Consider the following 13,513-nt stretch of genomic DNA (forward strand, 5'->3'; position numbering starts at 1 on the left):
GGGAGCAATATTAATTGCAGGTCATTTTGGGAAGTAACTGTTATTTATCCAATTACACAACACACAAGAAATCAAATGAATCTCTATGGGCTTTAAATATATTCAATATGAAAATTTATCAACCGACAGCCTCGTTAAAAATTACAAGCTTACCTCTGTGACGTCCATGACCTTAATGGCTGCTAGCTGTCCTGTCTTCACATGACGCCCCTGTAATAAAAGCAAAGGAAAGACTGTTCATTGGAAGAATTTCAGTGGATCTTATTGATATGAATATTCATCCAATCTTAGCATTTCAAATAAATACTTTTGAAGTGCAATTTCTGATGTAATATGGGCAAATAAAATCATATAAATTTTGGTAAAATATGATTCTCCATTATATTTAATGTGATTAGGTGTCTAGGTAGAGGCAATTTTTCCATTTAAAAGGGATAATATTAAATTGCAATTTCTTTGAAGCTATGAAGATCGTGGGTTGGAATAACTTAAGATGTTGAATATTGCAATGTGATTATACTTAAGAGATTACAGTGGCGTGCAAAAGTTTGGGCACCCCGGTCAAAATTTCTGTTGCTGTGAATAGCTAAACGAGTAAAAGATGAACTGATTTCCAAAAGGCATAAAGTTAAAGATGACACATTTCTTTAATATTTTATGCAAGAAAACTTTTTTTATTTCCATCTTTTACAGTTTCAAAATAACAAAAAAGGAAAAGGGCCCAAAGCAAAAGTTTGGGCACCCTGCATGGCAGTACTTAGTAACACCCCCTTTGGCAAGTATCACAGCTTGTAAACGCTTTTTGTAGCCAGTTAAGAGTCTTTCAATTCTTGTTCGGGGGATTTTCACCCATTCTTCCTTGCAAAAGGCTTCTAGTTCTGTGAGATTCTTGGGCCGTCTTGCATGCATTGCTCTTTTGAGGTCTATCCACAGATTCTCAATGATGTTTAGGCCAGGGGACTGTGAGGGCCATGGCAAAACTTTCAGCTTGCGCCTCTTGAGATCGTCCATTGTGAATTTTGAGGTGTGTTTAGGATCATTATCCTGTTGTAGAAGCCATCCTCTTTTCATCTTTGGCTTTTTACAGACGGTGTGATGTTTACTTCCAGAATTTGCTGGTATTTAATTGAATTCATTCTTCCCTCTACCAGTAAATGTTCCCCGTGCCACTGGCTGCAACATAAGCCCAAAGCATGATCGATCCACCCCCATGCTTAACAGTCGGGGTTTTTTTCATGAAATCCTGCATCCCTTTTTCTCCAAAAATACCTTTGCTCATTGCAGCCAGAAAGTTCTATTTTAATTTCATCAGTCCACAGGACTTGTTTCCAAAATGCATCAGGCTTGTTCAGATGTTCCTTTGAAACTTTTGAATAGAGCTTTTTGGCTGCAATAAGCAAAGGTATATTTGGAGGAAAAAGGGTGCAGAATTCCATGAAAAGAACACCTCTCCAACTGTTAAGCATGGGGGTGGATTGATCTTGCTTTGGGCTTGTGTGGCAGTCAGTCTACCATGCCCTTGCATCTTCTGGTCTGCCCTCCCTGCACATTATCAGTAACACTATATTCTGAATTCTGCTATTATTTTTCCCTTGAATTATCTCAATGCACTGATGTGATGAAATGATCTGTTTGGATTGGCATACAAAACAAAGTTCGTCATTCTACCTTGGTGCTTGTGACAATAATACAACAATTCAGAGTGAGAATCTGAATCAGGTTTACTATAGTGGCCTATGTCGTAAAATTTGTTGTTTTGTGGCAGCAATACAGTAGAATACATAATAATAAAAATCTATGAATTATAATAATATATATATTTATATATAGCTTCGACATGTTCTGGTTATTCTAGCTATGTCACCTTCCTGTAGTTTCAACCAATCTGGCCATTCTCCTCTGACCTGTCTCATTAACAAGGCGTTGTTGCCCACAGAACTGCTGCTCACTGGACGCTTTTTGTTTTTTGCACCATCCTTCCCAAACTCTAGAAATTGTTGTCCATGAAAATCACAGGAGATCAGCAGTTTCTGAGATAATCAACTATCATTCCATGATCAAAGTAACTTAAATCAAATTTCTTTCCCATTCTGATGTTTGGTCCGAACAACAACTGAACCTATTGACCATGTCAGCATGCTTTTACGCATCGAGTTGCTGCCACATTATTGGCTGCTTAGGTATGTATTTGCAATAACGAACAGGTGTTCAGTGGCCACTGAGTGAGTTTCCTTTCTGTTTACCCCATTTCCATTGATGCATCCCTGTGATTAATGAGACCTACCAATCTGCGCTTTGTAAGGCATGAAAATGTCTGACACAGGCCTGTCATGGTCTGAGTTGATGTTCCCTCCCCCTCCCTACTTTGGTCTCAACATTAACCAAGGTCCCAGATGCCTTCTTGCACCTTTATCAACTTCAGCAATTTGCAGTACAACAGTAACTGAGTCCAAAGGACGAGGAAAGAGATCCATTCTGATAGCACTCCCTGTGAGATGCCCACCTCCAGGAATTCCTGAGCCACACTCTGTCTCAGGAAACACATTGGTCCACAAGTCCAGAAGACTGCACTGTCAAGTGCCAGAAGTCTACTGAAGAGCTGCCAAGTTTTCGAAAGCAAGTAATTACATTTTTTTATATGCAGATAACATTAAGAGGAAATAAGAATTCTGAGGGGAAGCTTAAAATACATAGACTTCCTAAACTACAGCCTTTAAATGAGTATGTTGCTATTTAAAGTCCAACAACATGTTTTTTTATCATGTGAAATCCAACTGGAATAAACTTAAAGCCAATAAGCTCTCGCTACTACAGGTTGATTGTAAGTACTCCTTTCCTTCAATTGTGATCTGCACACAGACTTATTTTTGCAGGACATTCAACTTAAGTCCACTGTATAATAAGTAGAATAATGGAAATTACTTCTTTGTGATCAATGATGGAAAAGCCTTGAATTTATTATTTAGTGCCTTTATCATCCCCTTCAAACAATTCAAAAGTGCTCTGCAAACAGGTAAGCAAATTTGACATGTGGTTACTGCTATAATGCAGGAAGAATGGTAACCAATCCTTACACTGCAATATCTTGCAATAAATTTGTGGTCTTGTGAAGTTAAACACGGAAGCCATTCACCATTAATTTGTGAAGTGTTGCAATCACGTTCAGTGGCATTGAATCAGAATAGATGCAGCAGCCAATACCTAGGCATTCATGAGGCACTATGTATTATCAACAGCAGCAGAATGGGCAGGCCAGTTGTGTAGAGGCCAGCACAACGCTTTACAACAGCAGCAATCCAAGTTCAATTCCTGCCACAGTCTGTAAGGAGATTATACATTCTCCCCATAACCACTCAGGCTTCCTCTAGGTGTTCTGTTTTCCTGCTGCATCCCAAAGATGTACAGGTTAGGGTTAGTAAATTATAGGCATGCTACTTTGGCTCTGGATGCATGGCAATGCTTGTGGGCTGCCCCCAGCACAACTTGGACTGGTTACATCGCGGCCTGGTATGGAAACAGCCATGCCCTTGAATGGGAGATTCTACAGGAAGTATTGAATACGGCTCAAATGAGAGAAAATCTGCAGACGCTGGAAATCCAAGCAACACAGACAAAATGCTGGAGGACCTCAGCAGGCAAGGCAGCATCTATGGAAAAAAGTACAGTCGATGTTTTGGGCCAAAACCCGAAGGCAGGACTGTACGATCCAGTCCATCACAGGTAAAGCCCTCATAAACATTGAGCACATGTACATGAAATGCTGTCGCTGGAAAGCAGCATCCATCATCAGAGACTCGCACCATTTAGGGTTAAGTACACAAGCCTTAGGACTTGCACCACCATGTTTAGGAACACATACTACTACCCTTCAACCATCAGGCTCTTGGACAAAGGCAATAACTTCACTCAATTTCACTTGCCCTATCATTGAAATGTTCCGGCAACCAATGGCCTCACTTTCAAGGCCTCTTCATCTCATGTTCTCAATATTTTTTACTTATTTATTTATTACTATTGTTTCTTTTCTTTGTGTTTGCACAGTTTGTTGTCTTTTGCACTCAGGTTGAATGCCCTAGTTTGGCAATCATTCATCGATTCTGTTATAGTTACCATTCTATAGATTTGTGCAGACTATGCCCACAAGAAAATAAATCTCAGAGTTGTTTATGGTGACATATATGTAACTTTGATAATAAAATTTACTTTGAACTTTGTTGCTCATTGATGGAAACAATGCTTTTCACTGTATTTTTGGATGTACATGTGACAAATATAGTTGATCAAATCTTTAACTGCACCCCACTGTGATCAGCAATCTCATAGCTCTGCTTCACATCATAATGCAGGGAATCCTGGTTCAATGAGCAATACATGAGGACATGTACACTTTGATTATGGTGAAGGTTGAAGTTTATAGCTTATTAGTTCAAAGTACATTTATTATCAAATTACGTATACAATATACAAAATTGAGATTTGTCTCTTTATAGGCAGCCCTAAAACAAAGAAACCCAAAAGAACTCGTTAAAATACCCAATGTGTGTAGAGAGAGAAAAAAAACAAATTGTACATTTTTGAATCTTCTATTCAGAATCAGAATCAGGTTTAATAATCACTGGCATATGTCATGAAATTTGCTAACTTTGCAACAGCAGTAGAATGCAACACATTATATTACAGGGGAAAACTGTGAATTACAGTAAGTACGTATATGTATAACATATAGTTAAATTAAATAAGTAGTGCAAATACAGAAATAAAGAAGTAGTAAAGCAATGTTCATAGTTTCAATGTGAATTACAGTAAGTGCGTATATGTATAACAAATAGTTAAATTAAATAAGTAGTGCAAATACAGAAATAAAAAAGTAGTAAAGCAATGTTCATAGTTTCAATGTCCGTTCAGAATTCTAATGGCAGAGGGGAAGAAGCTGTTCCCGAGTCGCTGACTGTGTGCCTTCAGTGTACCTCGTTCCTGCTGGTAACAGTGAAAAGAGGGTATGTCCTGCGTGATGGGGAGTCCTTACGAATGGACGCTGCCTTTTTGAGGCACTGCTCCTTGAAGATGTCTTGGATACGACAGAGGCTAGTGCCCATTATAGAGTTGACAGCAGCTTACTTCGATCCTGTGCAGTAGGACCCCCCCCCCCCCCAATACCAGGTGGTGATGCAGCCAGTCTGAATGGTCTCCACAGTACATATGTAGAACTTTTGGAGTGTTTTAGGTGACAATCCAAATCTCCTCAAACTCCTAATGAAATATAGCCATTGTCTTGCCTTCTTTATAGCTGCATTGATATTCTGGGACCTTGTTAGGTCCTCAGAGATATTAACACCCAGGAACTTGAAATTGCTCACTCTCTCCACCTCTGATCCCTTTTATAAGGATTCATTCACAGTGTGAAACACATTAATTGCTCTAGCCACCTGTGAACTGGTAGTCTTGTTCACCCTTTACAGAGGACAACAGAGAATTTAGAGCCAAATAAAGGTCAAATTGAGCAAGGAAAATGGATCTCAGCAGTCAGGCAGCATCTAGGAAAGGAATAAGTGGTCAAGATAGCACCCATGTACAATGCTCCCATGTTCGACATCTTCTGTGTAGACCATGAAGCTACTTTGCTGTTTTTATGAGGGGTGATTGATAAGTTCGTGCCCTAATGTAGAAGGAGTCAATTTTAGAAAACCTAGCACAATTATTTTTCCTACATTTACACACTTAGTCCAGCGGTCGTGGAGCATATGGATCCCTTCTTTGTAGAAGTCGGCGTCTTGGACCTCCAGAAAGTGGTCCACAGCAGGGGTGATTGATAAGTTCGTGGCCTAAAGTAGAAGGAAATGGGGAGAAACTTCAAACTTTCTGCATTTTCACTCAAAGAGTCAAACTGCATGTGCATGTAAGGAGAGCTGTATAACACATTGCCTTTTACCTTAGGCCACAAACTTATCAATCACCCTTTTTTCATCTTGAATGTGATCCTGGAACTGTTGGAGCTTGTGATGTGCAGTTTGGAGATCGTTTGGGTGATCCAGCACTCTACAGTCTCAGAGAGGATGCCAGGAGGCAAAGCGGAGAGAGTAAGCCACCAGCATTTTGTGCACGTTTCTCAGGATTTCCAGTTTCTGCAGAATCTTTTGTGATAATAATAGATCTCCTTTCCTATGGTTATTAGTGAACCAGGTATGTTTATAATGCAATTTGTGGTTTGATGGTCATCATTACCAAGTCTAGTCTTTAATTGTAGTTTTATGAATTAACAAGCTGCATTTAAGTTCTCCTGCTGCAATGCCTCCAGATTTGTTAGTCTAGCCCTCAGGGTTACTGTCTGTAATTCCAAATAATTTCAATATAATATGCATGCCAGTTATTTCTGAATGCTGAGAGCTTCCTTCTTCACTTACATTTTCATCAGAGTAGAATTTGAGGGAATTGCCATTCGAAAAGAGCAGAAGAAAGTTTGCAAGTAGTAAAATCTGTGGAATTCATTCCCACAGACAGCTGTGGAGGCTAAGATATTGAGTATACTTAAAGCAGAGGTTGGTAGGTTTATTTTAAGACCATAAGACCTAGGAGTAGAATTAGGACATTTGTCCCTTCGAATCTGCTCTGCCATTCGATCATGGCTGATATTTTTTCCCCTCCTCAGCCCCACTCCCTGGCCTTCTCCCCATAACCTTTGATGCTGTGGCCAGTCAAGAACCAATCAATTTCCACATTAAATACACCCAGCGACCTGGCCTCCACAGCTGCCTGTGGTAACAAATTCTGCAAATTCACCACCATCTGGCTAAAGAAATTTCTCCGCATCGCTGTTTTAAATGGACCCTGAGGCTGTGCTCTCGTGTCCTAGAGTCTCCCACCATGAGAAACACCCTTTCCACATCTACTCTGTCAACCTCTTTCAACATTCCAAGTGTTTCAATGAGATCCCCCTCATCCTTCTGAATTCCAGCAAGTACAGGCCCAAAGCCAGCAAATGCTCCTCATATGATAACACTTTCATTCCTGGAACTATCCTTGTGAACCTCGTGTGAACCACCTCCAATACCAGCGCATCTTTTCTCAGATAAGGAGCCCAAAACTGTTCACAATTCTCAAAGTGAGGCTTCACCAGTGCCTTATAAAGCCTCAACATCACATCCCTGCTCCTATATTCTAGGCCTCTCGAAATGAATGCTAACATTGCATTTGCCTTCCTCACCACTGACTCAACCTGCAATTTAACTTTTAGGTGTTCTGCACTAGGACTCCGAAGCTCCTCTGCACCTCAGATTCCTGGATTTTCTCCCCATTTAGAAAATAGTCTGTATACTTATATCTTCTACCAAAGTGCATGGCCATGCATTTTCCAACAATGTATTTCATTTGCCACTTTCTTGCTTATTCTCCTAATCTGTCTAAATCCTTCTGCAGCCTTCTTCTTTTCTCAACAATACCTGTCCCTCCGCCAATCTTCATATCATCTGCACCTTGGCAACAAAGTCATCTAGTTCATCATCTAAATCATTGAGAAACAGCATTAAAAAATAGTCCCAACACCAACCCTTGGAGAACACCACTAGTCACTGGTTGCCAATCAGAAAAAGATCTTTTCATTCCCACTCACTGCCTCCTGTCAAAAGCCAATGCTCTAACCATGCCAGTAACTTTCCTGTAATAAATACTATGGGTTCTTAACTTGGTAAGCAGCCTCATGTGTGGCACCTTGTCAAAAGCCTTCTGAAAATCCAAGTATACAACATCCACTATACCCCCTTTACCTATCTTATTTGTAATCTCATCAAAGAATTCCAGCATTTTCAGCAGGCAAGACTTTCCCTTAAGGAAACCATATTGACTTTGTCCTATCTTGTTCTGTATCACCAAGTACTTCATAACCTTATCCTTAACAATTGACTCTAACATATTCCCAACCACTGAGGTCAGACTAACTAGTCTATAATTTCCTTTCTGCTGTCTCCCTCCTTTCTTAAAGAATGGAGTGATATTTGTAATTTTCCCATCCTCCAGAACCACGCCAGAGTCCAGTGATTCTTGAAAGATCATTACTAATGCCTCCATAATCTCTACCACTACCTCTTTCAGGACCCTAGGGTGCAGTTCATCTGGTTCAGATGACTTACGCACCTTTAGGTCTTTCAGATCTTTGAGCACTTTCTCCCTTGTGATAGTTACTGCACTCTCTTCTCTTCCCTCACACCCTTCGACACATGGCACACTTCTAGTGTCTTCCACAGTGAAGACTAATGCAAAATACTCATTTAGTTCATTTTCCATCTCCTTGACCCTGTTATTATTTTTTAGGCCTCATTTTCTAGTGGTCCTATATCTACTCTTATCTCTCCTTTATCTTTTATATAGTTGAAAAGCTTTTTCTATCCACTTTGATATTATTTGCTAGCTTGTTTTCATTTTTCATCTCTTCCCTCTTAATAAATCTTTTAGCTACTTTCTGTATGTTTTTAAAAACTTCCCAATTCTCTGCCTTCCCACTAATTTTTACTTTGTTGTATGCCCTCTCTTTTGTTTTTACAGTAGCTTTTATTTTCCTTGTCAGCCACTATTGTACAATTTTGCCATTTGAGTATTTCTGTGATTTTGGAATACATCTATTCTGCACTTTCCTCTTTTTTTTCCAGAAATTCAAGCCATTACTGCTCTGCTGTCATTCCTGCCAAAATTTCCTTCCAATTTACTTTGGTCAACACCTTTCTCATATTACTGTAATTTCCTATACTTCACTGATATATTGTTATGTCAGACTTTACTTTCTCCCTATTTAATTTCAAGTTGAATACTATCATATCGTGATCACTGTCTCCTAAGGGTTCCTTTACCTTAAGCTCCCTAATCGTCTCCAGTTCATTACATAACACCCAATCCAGTATAGCTGATCCCCTATAGGCTCAATGACAAACTGCTCTAAAAAGCTATCTTGTCGGCATTCAACAAATTCACTCTCTCGAGATCCATTACCAACCTGATTTTCCCAATCTAAATTCATGTTAAAATCTCCCATAACTATCATAACATTGCCCTTTTGACATGCCTTTTCTAGTTGCAATCTGTAGTCCACATCCTAGCTACTGCTGGGAGGTATGTACATAACTGGTTCCTTTTACCCTTGCAGCTTCTTAACTCAACCCACAAGAATTCAATATCTTCTGATCCTAGGTCACATCTTTCTAATGATTTGATGACATTCTTTACCAGCAGAGCCACTCCAGCCCTTCTGCCTACCTTCCTATCCCTCTGATACAATGTGTAACCTTGGGCATTCAGCTCCCAACTACAACCATCCTTCAGCCACGATTCAGTGATGGCCACAAAATTACACCCAACAGTGCAACAAGATCATCCACCGTGATCTTATACTCCGAGCATTGAGATCTAACACTTTGAGCACTGTGTTTGCTATTTTATTTTACTTAGAGATGCAACGTGGATCAGACCCTTTAGGCCCATTGAGTCACATCGCCCAGCAACCCATGAATTTCACCCTTGCCTAATGACAGGACACTTTAAAGTCCGTCTTTGGACTGTGGGAGGAAACCGGAGCACACGGAGGAAACCCATGTACCCACGGGAAGGATTGCACAAACTACCTTACAGAGGGCACCGGAATTGAACTCTGGACTCTGGCGTCCTGAGCAATGACAGTGTCACGCTAACTACTACGCTGCCATGGCACCTATGATTAGTCTGGGTGTCAAAGGTTACAATGAAAAGGCAGGGCATTGGGTTTGAGAGGGAAGATAAATCAGCCATGATCCAATTGCAGAGAATGGTCTAATTCTGCTCCTATGTCTTATGGTCTTGTTTTGGTGAGCATTCCTTCCAATAGCAACATCAGTCTAATGGTTTAATTGCTATTCAGTAATTGTAGAGAAATTCGCATCAGTACAAAATCCAGGGCATCCTTTTATGGTTGAAGCGTTGGTACTATGGTAACTGCAAATGGAGTGAGTGATCAAAATCACTTTATTTCATTCACCCTGACAGGGCAGCACGCTAGCATAGCAGTTAGCCTAATGCCTTACAGCGCTACTGACCCAGGTTCAATTTCTGCCGCTGTCTTTAGCAGTTTGTACATTCTCTCCGGTTTCTTCCAAGTGCTCCTGTTTCCTCCCACATTCCAAACACGTGCAGGTTAGTCACATGGGTATAACTGGGAAGCATGGGTCTGTTGGGTCAGACACCCTGAAGGCCCTGTTATCATGCAGTCGAAATCTAAATACAAATCTAAAAAATGCACTGTTAAATTCAAGTAAAGGATAAAGAGAAAAATAGCTCATCGTCATAAGCAGTTTATGGTGACCATAATAAAGGGAATTAAATATTCGCAATACTTCAGAATGTGATACTAGAGATCCTGAAGAAATTTTTAGCACACTATCCAGTTATTCTCCAGTGTAAGAGCATGATGTTGCTCCCACGATTTTCAGCAGCTCACTGCTACTAGGGATTTACGTCCAGGAAACACATTGACTAACAAAACACTGATGTGATCTTACAAAAAAGTATGCTGATTGGGCTTTTTCACACACCCAGCAGTGTTTCCCAGCTGAGTCTGATTTCTTTAAGTGAATTTGTCAGGCCCAGTCCTTTTAGCTCTCAGTGTGTTGTCTTCATGGGTCTGATTCAGAGGTTTGTGGGATCAAGTCCCAGGAGAATAAAATCAAGGCTGAGAATCCCTTGCTGTAACAAGGATGTACTGACTTTTGTTCGGACCGTCTCTCCAATGAAGTATTAAATCAGGCCTCTGTATGTCCTCTCAAGGGATTGCTCCTCAGCTCCGTTTAAAGATCATGGGAGCTTTGCCCAACATCTCACATCTCTACTTCTCTATACATTAAATAAAGAGGCCATTTGGCCCATCAACTCTTTGCTGGGCCTCAGAATAATCCCATTCCTTCACACTTTTTCCTTATACCCTCTTCTTCTCACGATCTCATCAACTCCTCCCAGATTCTACCACTCACCAATACACAAAAATTAAAGGTGAGCTTTATTTGTCACACGTACATCGAAACATACAGCGAAATGTGTCATTCGTTTCAACAAGCAGCACAGTCCAAATAGATGCAGAGGGCAGCCCACAAGTGTCACCATGCTTCTGGCTCTGATATAGCATGCACACAACTTACTAACCCTAACCCATTTGTCTTTGGAATGGGAGAGAAAAGCAAAGGCGGAATTGTACCCCCGAGAGTTGGCATTGTAATAGTGTCACATTAATTGCTGTGCCATCCTATCAGGGTCGATGAAGTAAAGTGGCCGATTAACCTACTAGCCCACACATCTTTGCGTTGGAGTTCCTGGAGGAATCTCCTGAGTCACAGTGGGAGCGTGGAAACACCAGACAGATTGCATTGAAGGTCAGGATCGAACCGGGGTCACTGGAGCTATCAGGCAGTAGCTCTACTTAGCCATACCACGGTGCTATCCATCTCAGCCATTGCTTAATCCTTAATACAATAATCTGATTTATATTGTTTAGTTTTGTTATATTGTTGTTTGTGCAATCCTATTGTATGAGGCTGCATATCCTGCATAACAGCACTGCCGATGCAGTGAAGAATTGGCTGTAAGGTGTTAGGAATGTCCTAAGTAATGAAAAGTGCTGTATAAATCTAACCCCCCTTTTTCGTTCATTGTATTTGCTTCCCAAGTCCAGAATCAACAACATCTTATGAAAGGAAATCACCAATTTCCTGATCTGACATTAAATTGTATTCAGATGAACGGGATCCTTCCCCTTCTGCCTTTCTGTTCCAGTGACATTCAACAATGAAGCAAGGCTTTTCTTTTTGTGCTTCACGCATTTGATTTTGTTTCTAGTTTAAAGAGCACGCCATAGGAATGTATAGGATTCAGATTTATTCATTTATTGCACATACATCGAAACATACAGTGAAATGTGTCATTTGCATTAACAACCAATACAACCCAAGCAGCCCGCAAGTGTTGCTACACTTTCTGGAACCAACATAACATGCCCATAATGCTCAGCACCACAACAAAATGGAACAAAAATTCAAAGTTCAAAGCAATTTTATTATCAAGGTACATATATGTCTCCATATACTACCCTGAGATTCATTTACTTGCAGGCATTCACAGTAGAACAAAGAAATACAACAGAACCCATGAAAAACTACACACAAAGACTAATAAGCAACAAATGTACCAAAGAAGGCAAACTGAGCAAATATATAAAAAAAGAAAGAAAGAAAGACAGGTGAGAAATTCAATTGTAGAGTCCTCGAAATTATTTATTTGCACAACAAGCAACAAAACACCAGCAGCAAAACAGGCTCCATTCCTCCCAACCACCCACCCACCCACTCATATACTGAGGAGCAATGAAAGAAAGTAATGCCCTCAGTCCTGGTAATGGGGTCAATAATGCCAGAAATAATTTAATCACATTTGGATTTTTTTGTTGCCTCTGGCTATTTTGGGACAGTCCATTATTCTAGATAACTAAGAGGTCTGTGCCTGCGCACAACAAGAACTAGCAAGTGTGCAAGCAGAAGCAAATAATTAGGAAATAACACTTGCATAGGAGATTTACCAGGATGCTGCCCGGATGAGAGAGCATGTCTTATGAGGATAGGTGGAGTGAGCTCAGGCTTGTCTCTTTAGATTGAACAAGGATAAGAGGTGACTTGACAGAGATGTATAAGATAATAAGTGGCATAGACCAAGTGGACAGCCAAAAATCCTGACGAAGGGTCTCGGCCCAAAACGTCGACTGTACCTCTTCCTGGAGATGCTGCCTGGCCTGCTGCGTTCACCAGCAACTTTCATGTGTGTTGCTTGAAATTCCAGCATCTGCAGATTTCCTCGTGTTTGCGAGCCAAAAACTAATATACATGGGCTTAATTTGAATGCCACTGGAAGAAAGTATAGGGAGAAAGTCAGAAGTAAGTGTTTTTCTAAACACAGAGAGTGGTGAGTGTGTTGAATGTGCTGCCAGAGGTGGCAGTAAAGGCAGATACATTAGGGACATTTAAGAGACTCTTAGATGGGCACATGGATGATAGAAAACTGGAAGGCTATGTAAGAGGGAAGGGTTAGGTTGACCTTCCAGTAGTTTAAAAGGTTAGCACAATATCATGGGCCGAAGGGCCTGTACTATGTTGTAACATCCTATGTACTTTGTTCTATGTGCACTGAACAATGACAATTTCCCATAAGAGTGATTCTAAACACCTCTCTCTGTCATTTAGTGCATCACTGAGATTCACCTGTCTGCAAGGTATAAGTCAGGAGTGTGGTGGAATGCTCCCTAATGACTTGGACGTGTGCAGTACTAACAATACTCAGGAATCTCAGCATCATGCAGTATAAAACACCCCACCCAGCTGTTTCCCCCATCCATCATTCCAAACAGTCACACCATGTTCGTGCAGGGACTATCATCTACAAGATATCCTATACCAACTCCTCTGACAGCACAACTAAATGGACAAGCCTGTTTGAAACACCATCACTTTTTGTCCTCCAA

At 40.5% G+C, this 13,513-nt stretch overlaps 1 protein-coding gene across 5 annotated transcripts in view; it reads right to left on the minus strand.

The window, feature by feature from the left end:
• LOC140204360 (mitogen-activated protein kinase kinase kinase kinase 4) overlaps window positions 1-13,513 on the minus strand; it is a 356,637-nt gene that overhangs the window by 279,671 nt on the left and 63,453 nt on the right. For all 5 annotated transcript variants that reach the window (XM_072271038.1, XM_072271035.1, XM_072271034.1 and 2 more), the window contains exon 3: window positions 154-210. In XM_072271038.1, coding sequence (XP_072127139.1) covers window positions 154-210 — 57 coding nt within the window. The remainder of the gene's footprint in view (window positions 1-153; window positions 211-13,513) is intronic.

The sequence above is a fragment of the Mobula birostris genome, chromosome 10 (assembly GCF_030028105.1).
Source record: "Mobula birostris isolate sMobBir1 chromosome 10, sMobBir1.hap1, whole genome shotgun sequence".
Classification (NCBI taxonomy): Eukaryota; Metazoa; Chordata; class Chondrichthyes; order Myliobatiformes; family Myliobatidae; genus Mobula; species Mobula birostris.